Source organism: Pieris brassicae, chromosome 1, assembly GCF_905147105.1.
Source record: "Pieris brassicae chromosome 1, ilPieBrab1.1, whole genome shotgun sequence".
In the NCBI taxonomy this organism is placed as follows: Eukaryota; Metazoa; Arthropoda; class Insecta; order Lepidoptera; family Pieridae; genus Pieris; species Pieris brassicae.
The window spans coordinates 3,252,385-3,273,863 of NC_059665.1; the positions used below are offsets into that span (position 1 = coordinate 3,252,385).

The following is a 21,479-nucleotide window of genomic DNA, read 5'->3' on the forward strand; positions in this document are numbered from 1 at the left end:
AATAATAATTAACATTACATTAAAGATCCCGAAAATTTATAATCAAAGACTTCAAATTTTTCAATTAGAGAGAGATGAATACATTTGTATATCTATCTCCTTCTAACCTGTATTACTATTGACAGTCTGTGGTAACGATTACGAAAAACAAAGATGGTCTTATTTATTAATGAAACAGCAAATCCACACGAAAAATTATGCATTCTTTTGTTTATTGGTCTAACATTGTAATCTTGTCAGTCACCTTATCAGTTACAGTAATAAAATTAAATATATTTGATACTTTTTTTCTTGTACATTTACTATATGTGAGTTGGACATGCCTCTAATGCTTTAGCATGAATTGTGTAATGTTCCTTTCACACAAAATACTATACAATAATGATTGGCTATGCTACAAATTTAAATAAGCAAGATTAACAAATATAATTGGGTTTGTAAATATATACCTCAAATATTTTCTTCGTAGAAAAGATAAATATTTTACAGGATTATTTGTGCAACAACCCTATAAGTTTATATACGTTATATTGTTAATTGTTGAAAAATTGTGACGTATGTCAAACAAATTAAAGAATAATGCATCAAAAACCAACTGTCAAATTACTATCAAAATAAATCTTGCGCCTGATTGGTTAGCAACCCAATATGGCGCGGAACAAGAAAATTTTGACAGTTGTTTACAATTTTACGGGAATACATTAAAAAACCAAAGCGAACTAATTCTAAATTGTATTTTTTATATTCAAATACGTATTTTTTAATAAGTATATCAAAGCAATTGTTTGACCATTTAATGCAATACATCTTAGGGAACAAAAGTAAATCGTAAGACGCTGAACGAGATAATTTTTCCAGGTGGCAGAGCTCTTCGCTTGACTCGATGCACCCGCAGTCGTAGCTACGTTGTGGGTTGGATCCCGTGAACTCGAGTATACAGACATATAAACACAAATTTTGCGCGTAAATATCGTACATATATATACGAATATTTGTTTAATTTACGCATTTTTAAAGGTTTAAAAATCGAGTTCAAGTCAATAATTACCGGTTTTTTTTTGTGTTTATATGTCTCTGTCTTAGCTAAACTCGCCCGCAGTCGCTGCCTCTACGCTGTCCATACTCTTTGTAACTGTGTAGTTGATAAATTTTTGGTGCCTCTCGTGCCCACTTAGGCTTCGCGTTCGCGTTCACTTTCGTCTCTTTCTGTCAAGTACTATATTCGCTAAGATGGAAAGAGACAGATTGCTTTTGGTAGAACAGAATAAGACAGGTGTTTATGAAAGGCTCTTGTTCTGACTCTTGAAGTGTAGATTTAAAACGCGTATGAAATTAGGGCCGTAGCTTTACGTACTCGTGCGTCGGTGCTCGTATATTTATTTCTAGCTATTTTTATATAACTTTTTAACATTTGACTACACAAGGACAAAGATCACTGACAGTTATTTTAATAGGGAATGCTTGGTACAGATTGTGAGTTTATTTTGTATCGGTACGTCTAGATGGCAGGTCCGAGCCTAGACTGTTGGTAACAAAATAAAATCGTACGATCTGTTTGAATGAAAGTATGTTTATTAATTCTTAGCGTGTTAATGAAATCGTATTAATTTTATCATTTTAATGAATTGTAATATATTGTAAGTTTACATTCCGTTAACGCTAAACATGCTTCTCTAATGACCTACAACTGTTTTCACACAAATTGATATGAAACTTCACACGGCCATAGTTTGTCTGTTGTACAAATTTTTATTACAAATGAAATAATTTATAATACAATTTCTTTACATATTAGTTTGTAATTGAGGGAGAAGTTATGTTCCGCGTAAACGGAGGAATAATTTTTTAAATTTCATAAAGCAGTAGGTTCGTTTATCGCAGATTCGTTTAGTTATTTTCTAGTTAAAGTCGAGTTACTTTCAGGCTTTCGATGTCGGCTTTGTAACATTTAGATTATGATGCTAATCATTGTAACTATGTATATTAGTAAAGGGATCATAGAATCCATAACGTTGTGATAAACATCTTTTTTTTTCTTCCAATAAATTGCTTTGTTTTTTTTCTTCATTTTAGTTTTGATTTTTGGCATCAAATCGGAACTTGAGTCCCATTTTGAAATTAGCCAAATTGTATATGAATTTTAGATTTTTTATGTACCGATAATGAAATAAAATTTTATTATTATAACTAGATTTTATTTATACTTTTGACGTAAGCATTTTGATTCAACGACAACCTCGAAGTGGAGTCGCAGTTCTGTAGTTTGTGACAAAATGTAATAAAAACAATTATTCACGGTATTGTTTTATTTGTATTCCGAAATTTTCCCTAAAATTTACATCAATAAATACAGTAACACTTGGCGTAGGCGCTTCGTCCCCAGTCCAGTGAAGTTTACAAAAGTATGCATCAGAAAACGTATTATTAGAATCTGCTAACTTATTAGAGGACAACTACTTGTTAGAATAAATTTATTCAACACGTAACAATTTTAATTAATGTCGATCAATAATACATTGACAGATACCGGCAAACTTCTTGAGCATTAAACAAGGGAGTGGGGGAAAGTTTGCGCATCGTACACACACAAACACAAACGTCAACTGATTTACCAAACACGCGATCGACACGTCACAATAATTACCTTTCAATTATAAATTCAAGATCCGCTGACTTGAGACAATAGTGGCGTGATGATACCAATTTTATTCTTTCGTCAACACTTAGGAATTATATATAAGTAATAGAAATCGCATGAGGACCTAGAAGGAGAGATTAGCTAAAAAAAAAAAATTCGGGAGTACCTACGAACTGCTATCTAACTGTCTGGAAGAAAATGCGTGCCTACGTGCCTTACTTGGCTTAATGTCCTATCGATGAATATACCCCTGGATGGGGCAAAGCGCGTCCACAGTGTGCCTCCATCGTGTTCGGTCTTGAGCTAGTTACGTTGCATTTCACCTTGCTCCTAGTCATTCGGACTCTGCGACTTCTGCTACTGTACGTCGCTTTGCTTTCCTTGCGGGCTCCAAACAAGAGTCTTCTTGGGGATATGTTTGGAATCTGTTCGAAGGGAATAGCCTATCTGATTCCACTTGCGTCGCTTAATCTGTTAATCATAAGACCTAATCGGCCCAGTAGATACCCAGAATACGGTGGAGACAGCTGTTGACAAAGACTTCTTTTCTATTCCTTCAGTTTCGGACACGAACTTCCGAAGAAACCAAGCTTATGAACGCGTACCACATTTTCTTGAAAGACCCTAAGTCGAATTGGTTCGGAAATGCATCAGATTGATTCCAAAGTTGTGTTGCGCGGCAAAAACTGTTTTTTTAGAGTTACATGCAATGAATATTGCTAAGTTGGAACATATCAATAATATGCGGAAGAAACAGGGTCGGAGAAAAGATAGAGGTACATGGCAGGTCCTCCGCATTATCCAAGTCTTCAAAATCTTCTTGTATAATCCACACGCGTCACGACATAAGAAGTTAAAATCGATACGCAATGACATCGATTAATCCTCTGGAAATTGTAACATTGAGATCAATAAAATATTATACGCAGTTGGCTTAAAAGGTCTCGCAGGAAAAGTTACGATTTCATCACTGCCGCACGTTTGCGTGGCTCTCTGATAGTTGGTCGCGTCTGGTATCGACAGAGAATAGGATCCAAATACCTACGTGTATGTATAAAATAAATTATAATCAGAAAAATCTGACGAAGCTAACTAGCCATTTGTCCATGTGTATTTTTAACTATTTTACATTCTTCATATTTTATACTCGTCTTTTTCACTTACGTTACTATATAATAAATTTGTACACTTACATTTTTTGTATATGGAGCGCGAAATCGGTTTTATCTATACTTTTCAAAGTCATCCGTAATCTCTTTCACGATATTATTGTGCTAATGCGTATCCAGTTATCGATATGCACCTCCACGTTCTTACGCACATCACCACACCTCTCCTTACGAACTGTAATGCAGACAGATTAATATTAAATATGATTTATGACACGAAGTCCCAGTTCACTATGGTACAGATCAGGGTGTCTTCTAAGCATTTCTTAACCTTGTCCCCTTAACAATCCACACAGGTCACGTATCTCATTACTTATGTTTTCACGCAATGATACACCACCATCTGGTTCTAATTTTTGTTATTAATCTCTTCTTATGTGTGATATATCTAATTATTGTTTCCCTCTGAAACTGTTCTAGAATACATATAATAAGAATACTCTAAATTAATATTTTATTTCTTCATTTTGTTTTTATCAAAGTGATGTTTTTTTTTTAAGTACATAAATAATAGGAATAAGATTCAGAAGCGAGAATTACCGCTAAGTCGGACGCTCGTACGTCAAAAATGTTGCATTTTGACATACAAGAGTTATACTTAACGCTTATATTTCGCCTGTGAAGCTTATCGTTTGTAGATTTATATTTATGAAAATATAAACCATACTGTGATATTTTCAGTATTTTGATAAGGAAAGTGTTGACCAGAAAGGAACTGCTTTGCAAATAAGTTCAAATTCAATATAAATATTCTATACGCCAATGGATAAAATAAATGCAAAACATAATGACAAGCTCTTCATGGAAAAGGTATGTCGAAATGTTTTTGTTTGCTACATAAATATTGTAGGGAAATGTTCTCTAAATAACTAGGTTTAGGGTAGTTTTACTTTAGGTTGATTGGTCCTTATTTGGTTAAAATAAAACTTCCTAATAATTCGTTGAGAAGAGGTGAAGATGGAATGTGGAATGTGTTTAATTTTTAAAAACTGTAGATTTATATACAAAAATTATCCTACCTGGCCACTAGTGGTAACATGTGGTACCAAGATGCGAAGGGTGCGTAGACAATAAAATCGAGGCGCGGCAAAAAGTTGTCCTAACGGTAACGCAATTAACTGTTCTTTTCAGAACAAATTATTGTTTCATGACGACACGTACTAATCACCTACAGGATTCCCCCTCTAGCGAAGCGTACCGGCAGGCGTATAACGCGGCCTCGGCGAGTTGTTCTTGTAGGTATTGAGGTGTTCCCAGTGTCTTGTTGTTTCAGGTTGTTGTCATTTTGATGTTTCAGGCTATTTGATGGTTCATGTAGTTCGCTCGCACTTGATGTGTTTTGCTTGTTGCAGGTACTCGTTGTTGTATCAGTAGGCACATCTTGCTCGGCGATAGTGTAGGCAGGTTTGAGTCTGTCGATAGAGATATTCATTTCACGGTTAGGTAACTGCAGCGTGAATATCTTGCTGTCTCGTTTCAGCACGCGATAGGGTCCGTCGTAAGGTGCTTGTAATGGCTTCTTTACGGCGTCTATGCGTACAAATACGTATTCACATGATTGTAGGTCGCGGTGAACGAATATGGGTTTTGTGTTGCTGTGTGGTTGACTCGGCATTGGTTGCAGGTTACGTATTGCGTCGCGCAGCTGATCGATGTAGCCAGAGTCCATGATGACATCATTGCGGGTCGTTGATAAGAAATCACCGGGTAAGCGTATGTTGCATCCGTAGGTAAGTTGGGCGGCGCTTACGCCGGTGTCACTTCGCATAGCGGCGCGTAATCCGAGTAGGACGGTTGGTAGCTCGTTGATCCAGCTTCTTGCGGTCTGCAGTTTTGCTTTTAATGCGGTTTTAAGGACACGGTGCCATCGTTCGATGATACCGTTACACTGTGCGTGGTATGAAGTTGTACGCGTTTTTTCGATTCCTAGTAAGCGAGAAAGAGATGCAAATACTCTGCTTTCGAATTGGCGTCCTTGGTCCGTTGTTATTGTTACAGGACAACCGAAACGGGAAATCCAACCTTCGTATACCGCTTTGGCGACGTCTTCAGCTGATATTTCGCATAATGGGTATGCTTCGGGCCATCTTGTTGCTCTGTCGATCATTGTCACGAGGTATCGATGACCGCTGGCCGCGGTAGGTAGCGGACCAACAATATCGATGTGAACGTGTTCGAATCGTTCGGTTGGTGAAAAAATTGATAATTGACTTGATGTGTGGCGTTGTATTTTGGCGCGCTGACACTGTAGGCATACTTTTGCCCACTTGCCGACGTCTGCGTTCATTGAGGGCCAGAAGTAACGTTGCGTAATTAATTTTCTCGTAGTCTTGATTCCAGGGTGGCTAACGTTATGTACTGCGTTGAATGCGGTACGTCGGTATTCTTCTGGTAGGTACGGACGTAACTGTGAGGTTGAAGTTTCGCAGTGTAATTTGATATTTGAGACGGGCAGGTTGACTTTCTTGAAACATAAGTTGCTCTGTAGACTGAGTGCTTTAATGGTATCGCTATCGCGCTCTTGAGCTTCTGCAAGTAGATTGTAGTCGATCGGCGATGGACAGGTGATTGCTTCGACACGTGATAATGCATCTGCGGCTGCATTTTGAGATCCACTAACGTGTCGTATATCAGTGGTAAATTCGCTGATATAAAGTAGCTGTCGGGTGCGTCTCGGTGATTCGCTGTTTGTATTTGTTTTTGTGTAAGCGAAAGTTAGCGGCTTGTGGTCGGTGAATATTATTATTTCTCGTCCCTCGAACATTTTGCGGAAATGTTTAACAGCCATGTAGATAGCGAGTAGCTCTCGATCGTAGGTACTGTAGCGAGTCTGTGCGTCGGTGAATTTCTTCGAGAAATAGCCGAGTGGTTGCCATGAGTTGTTGATAAATTGGTTGAGTGCGGCACCAGCTGTTTTGTCGCTAGCGTCGCTGAATATAGCAAGTGTCGCCTGGTGAGACGGATGAGCAAGTAAAGCGGCGTTTTTTATGCTCTCTTTACATGCTTCATAAGCTTGCGTTGATTCAGTGGTCCAGTCGATCTTAGTTTTGTCACGCTTTTTGACGTTGTGCAGGTAGGTATTTAACGGCGCTTGTATGGTGGCGGCATCTTTGATATTTTCACGGTAAAAGTTTATCATACCGAGAAAACGTCGTAGTTCTTCTACGGTTTGTGGTTTTGGAAAGTCTGTAATAGCTTGTACCTTCTCTTGGGGTGGCTGTATTCCTTCCGCTGTGACTTGGTGACCGAGGAATTTCACAGTTGGCTGGCCGAAAACACATTTTGATGGGTTGATGGTGATGCCGTATTCTTCTAGTCGCTGTAATACGATGCGTAGATGTTTTCGGTGCTCTTCCTCGTCGATTGATGCTATGAGTAGATCATCAACGAAAGGAAATACGAAGTCGAGTTCGCGCAGTACTTCGTGAATAAAGCTTTGGAAAGTCTGTCCGGCGTTCTTTAGACCAGGACACATGCGCGGAAACTTGAAAAGACCAAAAGGTGTGATGATGGCGGTTTTCTCCACATCTTGCTCGCTGACTGGCAGTTGTTGGTACGCGCGATTGAGGTCAAGTGTGGAGAAAATTTTCTTCCCTGCGAGTTGGTATGTGAAGTCACGTATGCGTGGTATGGGATACCGATCGGGCTTGGTTATGGCGTTGAGTCTTCGGTAATCGCCACACACGCGTAGGTCTCCATTCTTCTTTGGCACGACGTGAAGAGGTGATGCCCAAGGGCTTTTGCTTGGTCTGCATAACCCTTGATCGATCATGTTTTGGAATTCTTTCCTGACCATTTCGTAACGATGCGGTGCAATGGGGCGTGGCTTGCAGTGAAGGGGCGGTCCATTTGTTTCAATGAAGTGTTCAACGGAATGTTTGGGACTAAGCTTCATTGAAGTGATTCTGGTTGTGCCTGGGAAATCTTCTAGTATGCTGTGGTAATTTTGCTCAATGTCAATACTACGAACTGTAGGTATGTCTGCAGTACTGAGTTGAGCGTTTGTTACCAGCTTTGTTTTCCCGTCGATAAGTCTTCTGTTTTTTACGTCGACAATGAGGTGGTGGTGCTGCAAGAAATCTGCTCCCAGGATTGCCTTAGACACATCTGCTACGACGAATTTCCATGTGTATGGTCTTCGGAGGTTAAGATCAAGTTGGAGTGACTTCTCTCCGTATGTTGGAATGACCGTGTTGTTGGCGGCGTAGAGTTTCCGACTGGTTTATGGGCTTGAAACATGGGCATGGTGGTGTGCATTTCTTCGCGTCCATACCGTAGCGATGATGGTAATAGCAGTACGGCATTGGAGATTTTTTCCGGCTTCGATCTTCCATCTGCGACTCTCGTTGGTTTTCGTTGCGCTTTGTTGATGCATTCCGCGAGCGTGATTGTGAATGGTAGCGAGAACGACTGTTGCGGTAGTTGTCGCGAGGTTGTGCTCGTAGATCGGCAACTTCCAAAGACAACCTTCTTATTTCACCGATGAGGGTGTCGATGGTTGGTTGTTGTTCTGGAGGTGGCACACGGAGTGACAGTGAGATACCGGAGACTTCTTGGCTCGACGGATGTGATGAAACTTGACGCTCTGCACCGGAATTTTCTGTGTTCGTCATCTTCAATTTTCTTGGTGTTCTTCTCGGGGTCACCACTTTAGGGTAGTTTTACTTTAGGTTGATTGGTCCTTATTTGGTTAAAATAAAACTTCCTAATAATTCGTTGAGAAGAGGTGAAGATGGAATGTGGAATGTGTTTAATTTTTAAAAACTGTAGATTTATATACAAAAATTATCCTACCTGGCCACTAGTGGTAACATGTGGTACCAAGATGCGAAGGGTGCGTAGACAATAAAATCGAGGCGCGGCAAAAAGTTGTCCTAACGGTAACGCAATTAACTGTTCTTTTCAGAACAAATTATTGTTTCATGACGACACGTACTAATCACCTACATAGGTATACATAGGTGTACTTATAATAAAGCTTATTTTATACTGTTTCCCAAAAATTATATAATTCTATTAATTTAAAATGGTTGAAGGACAACTTTAAAGATAGCTACATTCACCTTTAATATTCATACGATCTGTAACAACGCAGCGCACTACAATTACCAATATCATGTTTGTACTTTGTTTATCACTAGCAGTTTAATATTATGTAAACTAAAGAGAATGCAAAAGTACATAATCCACGTGCATACTGCGGGCGTATGTAAAAGCTTTCTAAAATAAAAAAGGATACAACACTTCGCAACAGCCTAACTAAACATCTTAAATAATGAACTTGATTTTTAGGAGCTGTTGCTACCCTACACACATTTAATGAAAGTAGGCAACAAAGAATTAAGTAAAAAGATAACTCTTGCTTTCAACGAGTGGTTCAAACTGCCTGATAATGTTTGTAACAAAATCATTGATTCAGTCGATATGCTCCAAAATGGATCTCTTTTGTAAGCATATTTCTTTTATAGACTATTTGGTAGACTAATTTTAAAGCATAATTAAGATCCAACGTGGGTCAAGTGAATGATCGAGGTGTATAATTTTTCGGATTTGCAGAAAATGCAATTAAAACAAATGTATGTACCATTCCCGACAAAATGGCCGGTGGGAGTGCCAGACATGAAATTAAAGACAGAAAGAATTTAGACTTTAGAAGGAGCTCATCTGATATTAAGTAATATCACTGCCCATGGACAATCTCTATACGAGAGGGCTCGCGAACGCGTTGCCAGCCTTTTACAGCAACAGCTTGTTCATTTTAATATCTTAGTAACTCAAGACCAATCAATACAACTAAGATACCTAGGTAACACTGAAAATAGAAAGAAAACACTTTTTTACCGGATTGAAGCTATGTATTATTATAAACTTAAAATTATTTTACATAATTAATTTTTTCTGACGTTTAGCGTGCTTTAGACACGGATCACGGTGACCACATACGGTTAAAAAGTGTTTTTGAAAATTTTCCGACGTTTCGCGTGCTTTACACACGGATCACGGTGACCACGCACGGTTAAAGTGTTTTCTTTCAATTTTCAGTGTTACCTAGGTATTTTAGTTATGTTAACAAAAGACAATATTAAACACTGAAAATGTTTAGAAAAACGATGGTCCGCATGTGGGACGCCTTTTAACAGCGTCTACTGAAGATAACATCAATGCTGTGCGACGCATGATAGAGGAAGATAAGAGAGTGACCTATCAAGAAAAAAATAAATTACACGCACATTTCGCCTTCAGGAAGCTTTGTAGCAGATGGATTCCCCATACTTTAACCGACGATTGCATGCTTGCATGGATTGGTGACTGGTGATATATTTGACTATGGCAGGTGTTGAGTCATCCGCTATACAGTTTTGACCTGGCGCTCTGTGACTTACATTTATACCCAAGAACTAAAGATGCGGTGAAAGAGATATAATATACATAATATCATATCATATACGAAAAAAATAAATTCAAAAAAGTTTTCATTGGCAATGTTTGGAACTGGCCCGTTCTAAACATTTTTAGTGTGTTCATATTAAGGACCTAATATTCTTATAAACCCTAATTAGAACCTTCACCCATCTACCTCCAAAACCGTAATATATTTATCTGTAAAACAATATGAGTCAGGTAGTATTTCATACATTTTTAATATGTTATTAATTCATTAGTTAATTTAAAATATTTTACTTTGACTATAGAATCGACGACATACAAGACAACACTCTCGTAAGACGTGGTGTACCGGCTGCTCATTGTGTGTATGGTGTTCCTCTTACGCTGAACACATCCATTCATATCATCACATTGGTGCTACAGGAGTTATTGCTTTTAGGAACTAGTATGGTATGTTGATAAAAACGGTCTCGAGGCTACTTGCTAGTTTTTCTAGATATGGGAACTTGTAAATAAAAATTTAGAATTCACTGTTATTTTTAATATTGACGTTGACAAGTGTACTTAGTTACCGATATGAATACAAGTAAATTTGATAATTCAATATAAAAAGGTTATCCAATGAAGTAATGTAGTCCTGGGCAACATATTGTAAATTTTTGACAAAATTACCTATGAAGCTGCTGACTTTGAAATGTGTTTAACGCATACTCTGTATAGCGGTTACGAAATTTCAGACTATTAAATTGGCAAGTATAAGAATCCGTGTATCGTATCTCGACCAAAACTATCTATTTTGTCGATATATTTCACGTGAATTCCTATTTTTAAATTCCAGGCACCAAAGATATTTTGCGAAGGTTTTCTAGAAGTGATTCGTGGTCAGGGAATCGAACTTTACTGGAGGGATAATTTTATATGTCCAACTGAAGAGCAATACGACGAAATTAATAGGAAAAGTAAGCTTGTAACTGCGTAGTTAATAAGATAATTGAAAAAGTTTTAAAAAATTAGATTAGATTAGATGTTTATTAGTTTTAATGAAATTCGAAGAATTAAATCAAATAAAGAATTTGTCATTCTTAATTAACACACATTTACATATATGATATTTCGATGAAAAGCTTTTGAAAGCCATGTTCATACATATTACTCTCTCAATAACACTTACTCTACTGTCTCTGTATAATTGTAATTACGTCCAAGTAGCAGCACAACATACATTATCTCTCTATAAGTCAATATAACCATATTCGTTGTTAAATAATTTGTCGTCCATATTTTTATGTGAACGTTAAAACTGAGACAAAACGTATGTTTTGTCTCTGTTAAAGGGCAAGCGAGAGAAATAGATAAGAATACAAATAGCTAAATACAAAAATATAGAAGTTTTCTTTAATTTTTTTCACGTAATAAAAAACTTAATAAGTTAATGGTTATAGAATTGCTCAGTGTTCTATTAGGGATACATTAATTACCTTTCGACTTATAGGCCTAATCGCCTTATTAGCTAAGTATGTACTTAAATAGAAGAGACTTAATCGCCTAGATTTTATAATCTTGTCCATTCTATAATATATTATTATTAAATTAAATAAATTGTTCAAGAAGAATTGCGTGACTTTAAAATAAAAGTTTTATCATTGGTAATTAATTAATCATTAACTGAATTAATTATTGTAAAGTAATAAATAATTGTAGCTAAAGAAAAACTAAAAAAGAATGCACAAATAATTTTACGTTGTTTTGCTCGTCTGTTCTTTACTTAATGCTAACTTAAACTTTACAATACAATGCAAACTCTATATAACGACACATATTATGCACAGTACCTTAAATGTGCATATTTTGACGTTACAAAGAGTTAAATCGTTAGAGAGAGTCGTTAAATGGTATATTCTGTATTAGAAACAGTAAAGCCATGTTATGGGTTTTTAATATTAAATTTAACAAATTAGAACATATGAGGATATTTATAAAAGGAAACTCAAACAATTAAACTAGAAAAATACAAAACTAAAATATATTAAACTAAATCTTATCATTAACTTAACTAAATAAATGTGCCCACAGTGCCAGGATGATTTTGGTTTATCCTACCAAACCTATTATATGTGGTAACGTTTACCACATTAAAAAAAATGTTAATTTATCATTCAATAATGAAAATCTAATTTGAGATTAGTGTTAGTAATTGCATTAAAAAAACATTCTTATTTGAACGCTATTGCATATAAGTCTGTTATTTTTGCCTGACATCTTTTGCTGCACCAGTAATTGTGTTGTATTTTTACTTATTTTATTCATATCTTGCGATATTGAGGCGTCTTTGTGATTAAGCACGTGCAAGCAATCCCAACTTGTAAAAAAAAGAACGGATTTCAGAAAAACAGAAATAGTACGGTACGTCAATCTAACGTATCACCTACTATTTATATTATTTTTATACATTGCATAATTTTTGCCAGCCAGGTACATAATATTTTTTTTTAAGAAACTGGCCACATGTACCTAATCTGTATTCGTCTGATGCATCTCTTCAGTACCAACAAAACTGACTACACCGATCTCGTTCTAACCATTGGACTATACTATCAATTAAGGGATGATTACTGTAATCTTATACAACCGGAGGTACGTGGATATAACAGATTGTCATATATTGTTTTCTAATATTCTATATTGATGTCTTATCGTGTAAAACACGCCCTATTAGTGGCGTAGCATATAAAGTATATATAAAGTGTTAGTTCATGTTACTATTGTTACAGGCATTGGACGATTGGCCGACTAATGAGGATAACAAGGTTTTTTAAGGAATATAATTTTTTTATCGAAATTCCTACATTTTATTTTTAAATCATATTCAAAATATGAAATTTATGCTTTTCAGCCAAAAATATTTTGTGAAGATTTATCAGAGGGAAAATTTTCACTGCCGATCATTCACGCTGCAGGAACGTCGGACGGTGATGGAGTTCTTCGTATCCTTTTATCCGATTTGAAATATAATTAAGAGACTTTTCGCCCAATCCCCGTAACGTACGGAAAATACGGTATGGACAACCTACTTTTAAGATCTTGGAACGAATCATTTATCCTGTTCTAATCAGTTTGCGCTCTAGGCATAGAACGAATAAAAAAAACTCTAACTTTACTTACTTTAGTAAAGCATTCTGTGCGGTATTATATCAAAATATATTCATCAAATTTTAACTGGTTCCAAAGCAAAAATCAGACAGACAACTTTTCTTCTGGGTCTCATTTTACTGCTGGCGTACCACAAGGTGCCGTTCTTACTTCTCAACTTTCACCTCTCTTATCTATATGCAGACAAATTTAAATATACAGAACTATGATTTGGATAAAATAGTATTTTGTATGAAGTAAATAGTCTTCTAATAACTAACTCCAGAGCAGCGTTGACCTAGTGGCTTTAGCGTGCGACTCTCATCCCTGAGATCGTAGGTTCGATCCCCGAGTGTGCACCAATGGATTTTCTTTCTATGTGCGCATTTTAACATTAGCTCGAACGGTGAAGGAAAACATCGTGAGGAAACCGGCTTGCTCTAGACGCAAAATGTCAACGGTGTGTGTCAGGCACAGAAGGCTGATCACCTACTTGCCTATTCAATTCACAAACGATCATGAAACAGATACAGAAATCTGAACCAGAACTAAAAAAGGTTGTAGCGCCATTGATTATTATTAATAACTAACTCCACAGTTAGTCCATTATCACTGGAAGAGCATCGTACATTATAAGATTTTACCTGAAATTATTATTATTACATTTTCAAGCATTGTCCGGTACTTATAATTATTTTAGTCTTTAGCCCGCTGTCTGTCTTAGCCGCACTTTTTATAAACTGAATAGGAAGATCTTTTTTGCATCGTAGACAGCTTAATAGGTTAGGTTAATTTTTGCCTATTTCTACAAATCTACTTTTATTATTTATGTTATTTTTTATATTACCATTTATTTTAGATACACATTTCCTAATGACCGTATTCTTATTATGACATAATTAAAATAATTCAATTCGGTTTGCTTAATTTGCTAGCCTGAGGATTGCCTGGTAGAGATCGCATTATGCGATAAGCGACCGTATGTCGCTATGTGTTGTGCGAAGATTGTATGTCGTACTTATCTGTGTAATATAGTTTTTAAACATTTTGTTAAAACATATTATTTATTGTATACTATAACGAATTTATATATATTTATCTAAAACAAATTAGTGCTGATAACCACCTATATTCTTGTGATATTGTTAAAATTGTCTGATTTGAGCATGAAGACCTATTTATTAGATTGATATATTTATAATTGCGATTTGTTGCTCGTATTATCTTAACTCTTAATAGATATACTACGTCAACGCACACGCGACGTCTCTCTGAAGAAGTTTTGTGTGTCTGAATTGCAAAGGCTGGGAAGTTTAGAGTACACACGCAATAGACTTATAAGCCTCGACAAGCATATAAGGGATGAGGTAAGGAATAATTAATTATAAAGAAAAACCGCACAAAACGACAGCAAACAGTAAAAAACGTTTTTTTTTTAATTTTTAATATGGACATTTATCTATATGTGTAGGTTTTGTTCTGGTTACTGGTGTTAAATCATATATAACGAAAAAATCTAATACAACATTTGATTGTGTTTGATCATACACAATCCAACGAAGCGTCTTTTGTTCTTTTGTTTTTCCATAAACGACATTTTTTCCAGATTTAAATTTACCTCAATTTTACAATTACGATTGCATTACACACCAAGCTAGCAAAGCTAGCAAAATAGTTAAGTAAGCGAATTGGGGAGACAATTAAAATTAATCATTAGGTATCGAAGTGTAACTATTTATACGGCGTTGGAAAAAAAAATAACGTCACATTTTTCGATTACGAGGCATCTTTTACTCGTCCCTACCACGGTTCGGATTCGAAGCCATTAATAACAAAAATATATAATAACGATAAAAATAATAGTAATAATTCTATGAAAATAAATAAAATGCTGTAATAATCTTATTAGTAATAAGTTAAAATGAATAATTGTATTATTCGTATTCATGTCTATAATAAAAGCCTTTTTTTTAACTTTATCTTATTTAACTTTATTTAACCGATTTCTGTAAAGTTGCCTTTTTCGAAAAATAAGGTCATAAAGAAGTTTTACTTCTTACGTGTGTACTAGTACACGCACATTTTTTTAGGTTATGTACTTTTATTTTAGAAGATTTTAAAGAAACTTGCATTATTACCTGAAGTTTTTATAGCTTCTAGGTTCAATGATATGTTTCATTTGACTTTGATAACGATCAAATGTCTTTATATATTGCCAAGGCAGAAGTGTCGTAACAATTTGATAGACGCCTAGTTCCATTTGAAATCCAAATTTCCTAATACCTCCTGTTATTTCCAGATAAATCGTTTCGGCGGAAATTCGAATCTGACATCTGTTATGGACGATATGAAGTCTTGGGTATAGAAATGGTTTACAAAATGACCTAGGAATTTAAATTAATACAATTGATTGTCTCATCACCAATTTGATTTAATTAGAGTTGTTAACACATTATACATTTTTCACAATATTACTTATATTGTTTATATAATTTTTAATTTATTTGCTTTGTTCCAGTAGTTTTGTCCCAATAATTTTATGTCATTTGTACTTTTGCATTTTTGCTTTTACCTTATCTGATTTAAATTTTTTTACATTGGTGGTGGAAGATGTCGCTTGAAAGCGATAAGTATTGTACTATATATTGGATGCAAATGTAAATAAATAAATAATGGTTTTATTTGACCCCTGTTCACATTTCGAAATGGATAAACATAAAATAAAAGACATTCAGAAAAAAAGATATTCAGGTGGATTGGACATTGTCAGGATTCATAAACATAGTCATGGGCGATTAGTGCATTGCTTGATAGCTGCAGGATCGTCACATATAAACAAGAAAATTAAATTTACAAAAACAAGAAGAAATTCAAGACCATATAATATACTATAGTTATACTTCAAGATTTATTAACGACATAAATAATTTAAATAAAATATACATATATACTTAATCCAGCTATAAGTTCTGTTACTAAAGAAAATTCATATTTGTTATGAAGTAAAATATAATGTAATATAATTAAAATGTATACCTACATATTTATTAAAGTCTTAGAAAGAAATAAAAATACAGACCTTTAATCTGTTTGGCCACTAATCAATTGATTTACGCACTGTTTCCAAGAGAATTTTCGCCATTGCTTAGTGCTTGCTCCAAAGATTTTTTTAGAGACTCAATGTCACCGTGTCGTTTAGAGCAGGCCTCCAAAACTGACCATAGAGATGAGGGCCTTCAGCTCTTATAAAGTCCGGAACGTAGGTTTTAAGCCAGGCTTGAGTAGTTCGTGCCTTGTGACCAGGTGCAGAATCCTGCTGGAAAGTCCACGGTATGTTTTACAACATGATCCAAGACTGTATCTTGATACACTTTGGCTGAAGTTTTCACTCCTTTTTCACAAAAATGTAGTTTTGTGACTACTTGATAAGATTTGCCATACCAAACCACAACTGACTTCAAATTATGGTCAGTTTTAGTGGACATGGCCTGCTCTAAAAGACACGGCGACATTAAGTCTCTTTAAAATCTTTGGAGCAAGCACTAAGCAATGGTGAAATTTCATGGCGAAACAGTGAGTAATTCCGTAGATTCGTGGCCAAACAGATTAAAGGCCTGTATAAAAGCCAAATGTAGGTACTTCGCAATCAAGACTTGAATAAATATGTAGGTATACGTTTTAATAATATTACATTACTTCATTTAAAAAATGCATTTTTATTTGTAAAAGAACTATGGCTGTTCTAGGTTCTTAGGGATCCGAAGGTTCTGACATCTCAAAATCTCATATATATAGTCTAGCAGGTTGCTAATACATTTACTACATGTACTATACATATACTCCTGACATTTCATACATATAAATTTAACTACATATTTTACAGTCCACTGGCTGGCAAGCTGTACAGTTTCAATAGACATGGAGGAGAGCTTTGCAATTGATTCATTATTTTTCCTAATAAAATTGAATTTAGACCGGAAGTGATGGATGTTCACTTTGGACGTCCTCATAAGACTCACATTCATAGCTGATTCAGCGCTAGCAGTGACCTTATATTAAAAACATACTGGAGTCATACTTAGCGTTATTCGTTGACTGAATCCTACTCTAAGACGTATCGTTTACGATTCGTTCAACGTACAAGGCTCATAAGAATAGATCGCAGCCGGGATTCGAACTCGAGTTCGAAGTATGGTTTTTTTTTAAACGGAAACAAAATACGTATAAAAAAAACGTGTGGTAACACTAATTTAAATAAAACATATTACTTAATTATACATTACCCTTAGTTAACAATACATTAGTATTCGAGAAATATATTTTGGCCTAGGTAATGATATGAATTCCTCATTATTAATTATTTATTATTAACTTAGAAGCATATAAGGTAGACGATTCCTTAAATTACCCGCAGTCCTCATTTCGAGCTCAGTGTGAAACGTATATCACTTAATTTGCATCTGTAAAACTACAAAAATGGAAAAATCTAAGGAATGTGACTCCGGCATCTATCGTGAATCTTACATGGAGAAGGTTAGTACGTATTTCTACATTTATTCATTATAGTATACACAATAGTATGATTTGACTATTGATTCAACAAATCCAATAACTTTACAGTTATTTTTTTACTGTATGTTTTTAGACTAGGTTGTAATTTGGTTATAACAGTATATAATTAAAATACGGTCAGATAGAAACATATTATCAGAAAACTAATTGCTTTTTTTATTGTATTTATGTAAATTATTTGAATTAAAAAATTAAGGAATTGCTGGCGCCGTATACCCACATATTGAAGGTCGCCGGTAAACGCTTGAGAAACAAGATACCGATCGCATTTAACACTTGGTTTAAGCTACCACAAGAAAAAATCAACAAAATAATGGAAGCCGTCGATATGGTTTATAATGGGACTCTTTTGTAAGTAAGATTTGGTATAATATATTCATTCTCTTACACCTTAATTAAATAATAGTATTAGTGTAACAGCTAAATAAGATTCAATTTTATTAAACCCTTAGCCCTTTTTAAACTCAAATATCTCGTCGATAAGCAAAACAAATCAATGTCAAATTTCTTAACAAACACTTTATCTAAAAATATCAATAATTATTCATCAATATAATTCGTAATAAAATACGAAAATAAATCATCAAATTTAGTACGAAAGGTCTGGCTTATGTAAATAATTAATAAATGCGCGGTTATATCAAGCAAGTGAATTGGTCGAACGTAATTAGTTAAAAACTTTACTTATTGTGAAACTAAATGCAAGTATATTTTCCTTCATATTAAAAGTACGGTATGATTTAATAAATTTTAATAATATTTCAGGATTGATGATATTCAGGATAACACGTTGGTTAGGAGGGGTCTACCTTCCGCTCACTGCGTGTATGGAATTCCTTTCACTCTAAATTCTTCACTCCAAGTCCTAACTATCATGCTTCAAAAGCTTCTCGAACTACATCCTATGGTAAATAATGAAATTGTTTAACGTTCTCCAGCACGACTTGGCCACAGCAGTTTATCTCTATTAATCTGTTATCTATTCAAATAGACTTTCGTACTGTAAAAATTGGATCTAAGACCTGGCGTCAGGGGCTTGCTTATCACTACACCATTGAGACAGTTATAAATATTTACATAAATTTACATTACATAAATTATTGTTTTTAATGATATAAAACTTTTTAGGCTGCAAAGCTGTTTTCGGAAAACTTCTTAGAAATAGTGCGTGGTCAAGGCACAGAGTTATACTGGAGAGAGCACTTTATTTGCCCCACTGAAGAAAAATACGATGAGATGAACAAACAAAGTAAGTCTTAGTATATCTGTATACTGTAATCTCATACAGCAGGAGGTAATCTTATAACGAAATACAGTGTTTATGAACTTGTAAATTATTCGTAACATTTGACTAGAGGCGTATACGAAGATTATTTATTTGAATTACAAAACAAAATTTATATTTGCATTTTTTTCCATTATTTTCAGAAACAGGACACATGTTCCTGATATCTGTACGTCTGATGCAGCTCTTGAGCGACAGTAAGAATGACTACACAGATCTTGTTCTTACCATCGGCTTATACTTCCAGCTAAGAGACGATTACTGTAACCTCATACAGCAGGAGGTAATCTTATAACAAAATACAGTGTTTATGAACTTGTAAATTATTCGTAATATTTGATTGAATTTCTAATCGTATAGCTTGTAGCATAAAAGTCTTACCAGTCTTACCTATTGATTCCGACTTCATATAATTACGAAGTTTTTGGAGTTAATTTTCATTTGTAATATTGGTTGCAGGCTTTAGAAGAATGGCCTTCTGAGGCGGGGAAGAAGGTAAGAAATTATTTTAATTCTAGTTGTTGCATATGCTTCGTTTGCATAGAATAGGATAAAAACATCTCACAAACTTAAAAAGAACGTACATTTTATAACAGTGTGGATTCAGATTCAAATTATTTAAAGCTCCTACCGGCGTATTTTTTCACAAAAGTAGTTTTATCGATAGCCAATGACAGCTGTCATTAAACTTACTACACGTAGCTGGGTGGACCGAAACGAATTTTAATTACAGAATTATTAATTAATTATTAGAAGACAGCGGCATTTTCACTTCACTGTTTACAAACAGTATGGAACTCTTATACCCTGTCTGTTTCAGAATGGGAACTCTTATACCCTGTCTGTTTCAGAATGGGAACTCTTATACCCTGTCTGTTTCAGAATGGGAACTCTTATACCCTGTCTGTTTCAGAATGGGAACTCTTATACCCTGTCTGTTTCAGAATGGGAACTCTTATACCCTGTCTGTTTCAGAATGGGAACTCTTATACCCTGTCTGTTTCAGAATGGGAACTCTTATACCCTGTCTGTTTCAGAATGGGAACTCTTATACCCTGTCTATTTCAGAATGGGAACTCTTATACCCTGTCTGTTTCAGAATGCGACGAACTTAGACATATACTGTGAAGATTTGACTGAGGGGAAGTTCACGTTACCAATTATTCACGCAGCTCAGACATCAGATGGCGACGCAATACTCAGTATCCTTTTTATAATAGGTTTCCACAATAATTATATATCTTGTCTGCTAATTCTTTAACGCATAATTACTTTATTAATAGGTTGAATTCTTGTTTTTATTTATATTGTTTAGCAGAATTATCTTAGATGTAAAATTTGTGTTAGGATTATTTTGATCGCAATAAGTCCTTAACATAGACAAGATATTCTACGTCAACGCACTCGTGACGTCGCTCTGAAGAAGTTCTGCGTAGCTGAATTACAACGGTTGGGCAGTTTAAAATACACACGCGACAGACTTGTACATCTCGACAAGCATATAAGGGATGAGGTAAGCACACTATGTTTAGTAAAACATACATTTTGCTACGAAGAACGAGTAGTTTGCCAAGTAACGCGACGTAAAGTTGTCGATTTGCGTCGCTCGACTTTAGACGTTTGAACGTTTTGTATTAGAGAAATATTTTATTTTTGCAATTGGCATCTTATAAAGAGATGATATTTGGCGCCATCTCTCGTCCTAAATATGCAAATTCAAAGATTCCTGAGCCACTTGCTAAATATTAAATTTTATTATACGAAAAGATTTTTTTAATTTAACACAATAATATGTATTAATTTTCAGATCAATCGTCTCGGTGGCAACGCGGAATTAGTGGCGGCAATGGATGAGTTGTTAACTTGGTGATTGTTTAGAATAATTTTACGCGAATTAATAAATTACATTAAATATCTTATAGTTTTATTTATACATATTCATTACTATTCTATAAATGTATACAATTTACCGCGAGTTCCCTAAATTTGTTTATTATTTTGTTAAATTCCGCGATTCTTATATGTATTTAGAATCATAAAAGATTTATGTATAATAGCGTGTTTTACATTACTGAGGTTTAATGATATTTGACCAGCTTCAGAAAACAGTAGGTATAAGATTCGACGTGCAGGCTATAGTAGAATCTTTAATTGTACTATTTTTTCACAAATGAGGAACAAAATAAATATTAGTAAAAATGAAATTATTTCTTGAAAGAAAACAATTTTTAACCGGATTAAATCTGTATTATTATAAACTTATAATTATTTACATAATTTTTTTTTATTTCGACGTTTC

At 34.9% G+C, this 21,479-nt stretch overlaps 3 protein-coding genes across 9 annotated transcripts in view; all 3 read left to right on the forward strand.

The window, feature by feature from the left end:
* Window positions 1-2,295, forward strand: part of LOC123711121 (tropomodulin-1) — a 46,966-nt gene extending 44,671 nt beyond the window's left edge. For all 7 annotated transcript variants that reach the window (XR_006753918.1, XR_006753909.1, XR_006753932.1 and 4 more), the window contains one exon: window positions 859-2,295. The gene's annotated coding sequence lies outside the window, so the exon portion shown is untranslated. The remainder of the gene's footprint in view (window positions 1-858) is intronic.
* LOC123720328 (geranylgeranyl pyrophosphate synthase-like) lies at window positions 649-15,704 on the forward strand. Its single transcript, XM_045676891.1, has 10 exons — window positions 649-675; window positions 1,141-1,254; window positions 9,100-9,254; window positions 10,500-10,644; window positions 11,033-11,153; window positions 12,689-12,828; window positions 12,966-13,001; window positions 13,088-13,178; window positions 14,563-14,690; window positions 15,623-15,704. The coding sequence occupies exons 1-10, from the start codon at window positions 649-651 to the stop codon at window positions 15,686-15,688; spliced, it is 1,023 nt and encodes a 340-aa protein (XP_045532847.1). The 3' UTR covers window positions 15,689-15,704.
* A 1,993-nt stretch (window positions 15,705-17,697) lies between these two features.
* LOC123710424 (geranylgeranyl pyrophosphate synthase-like) lies at window positions 17,698-21,094 on the forward strand. The gene is made up of 9 exons (XM_045662293.1): window positions 17,698-17,856; window positions 18,092-18,246; window positions 18,661-18,802; window positions 19,024-19,144; window positions 19,324-19,463; window positions 19,640-19,675; window positions 20,280-20,382; window positions 20,566-20,693; window positions 20,988-21,094. The coding sequence occupies exons 1-9, from the start codon at window positions 17,800-17,802 to the stop codon at window positions 21,048-21,050; spliced, it is 945 nt and encodes a 314-aa protein (XP_045518249.1). The 5' UTR covers window positions 17,698-17,799; the 3' UTR covers window positions 21,051-21,094.
* Window positions 21,095-21,479: the final 385 nt, after the last annotated feature.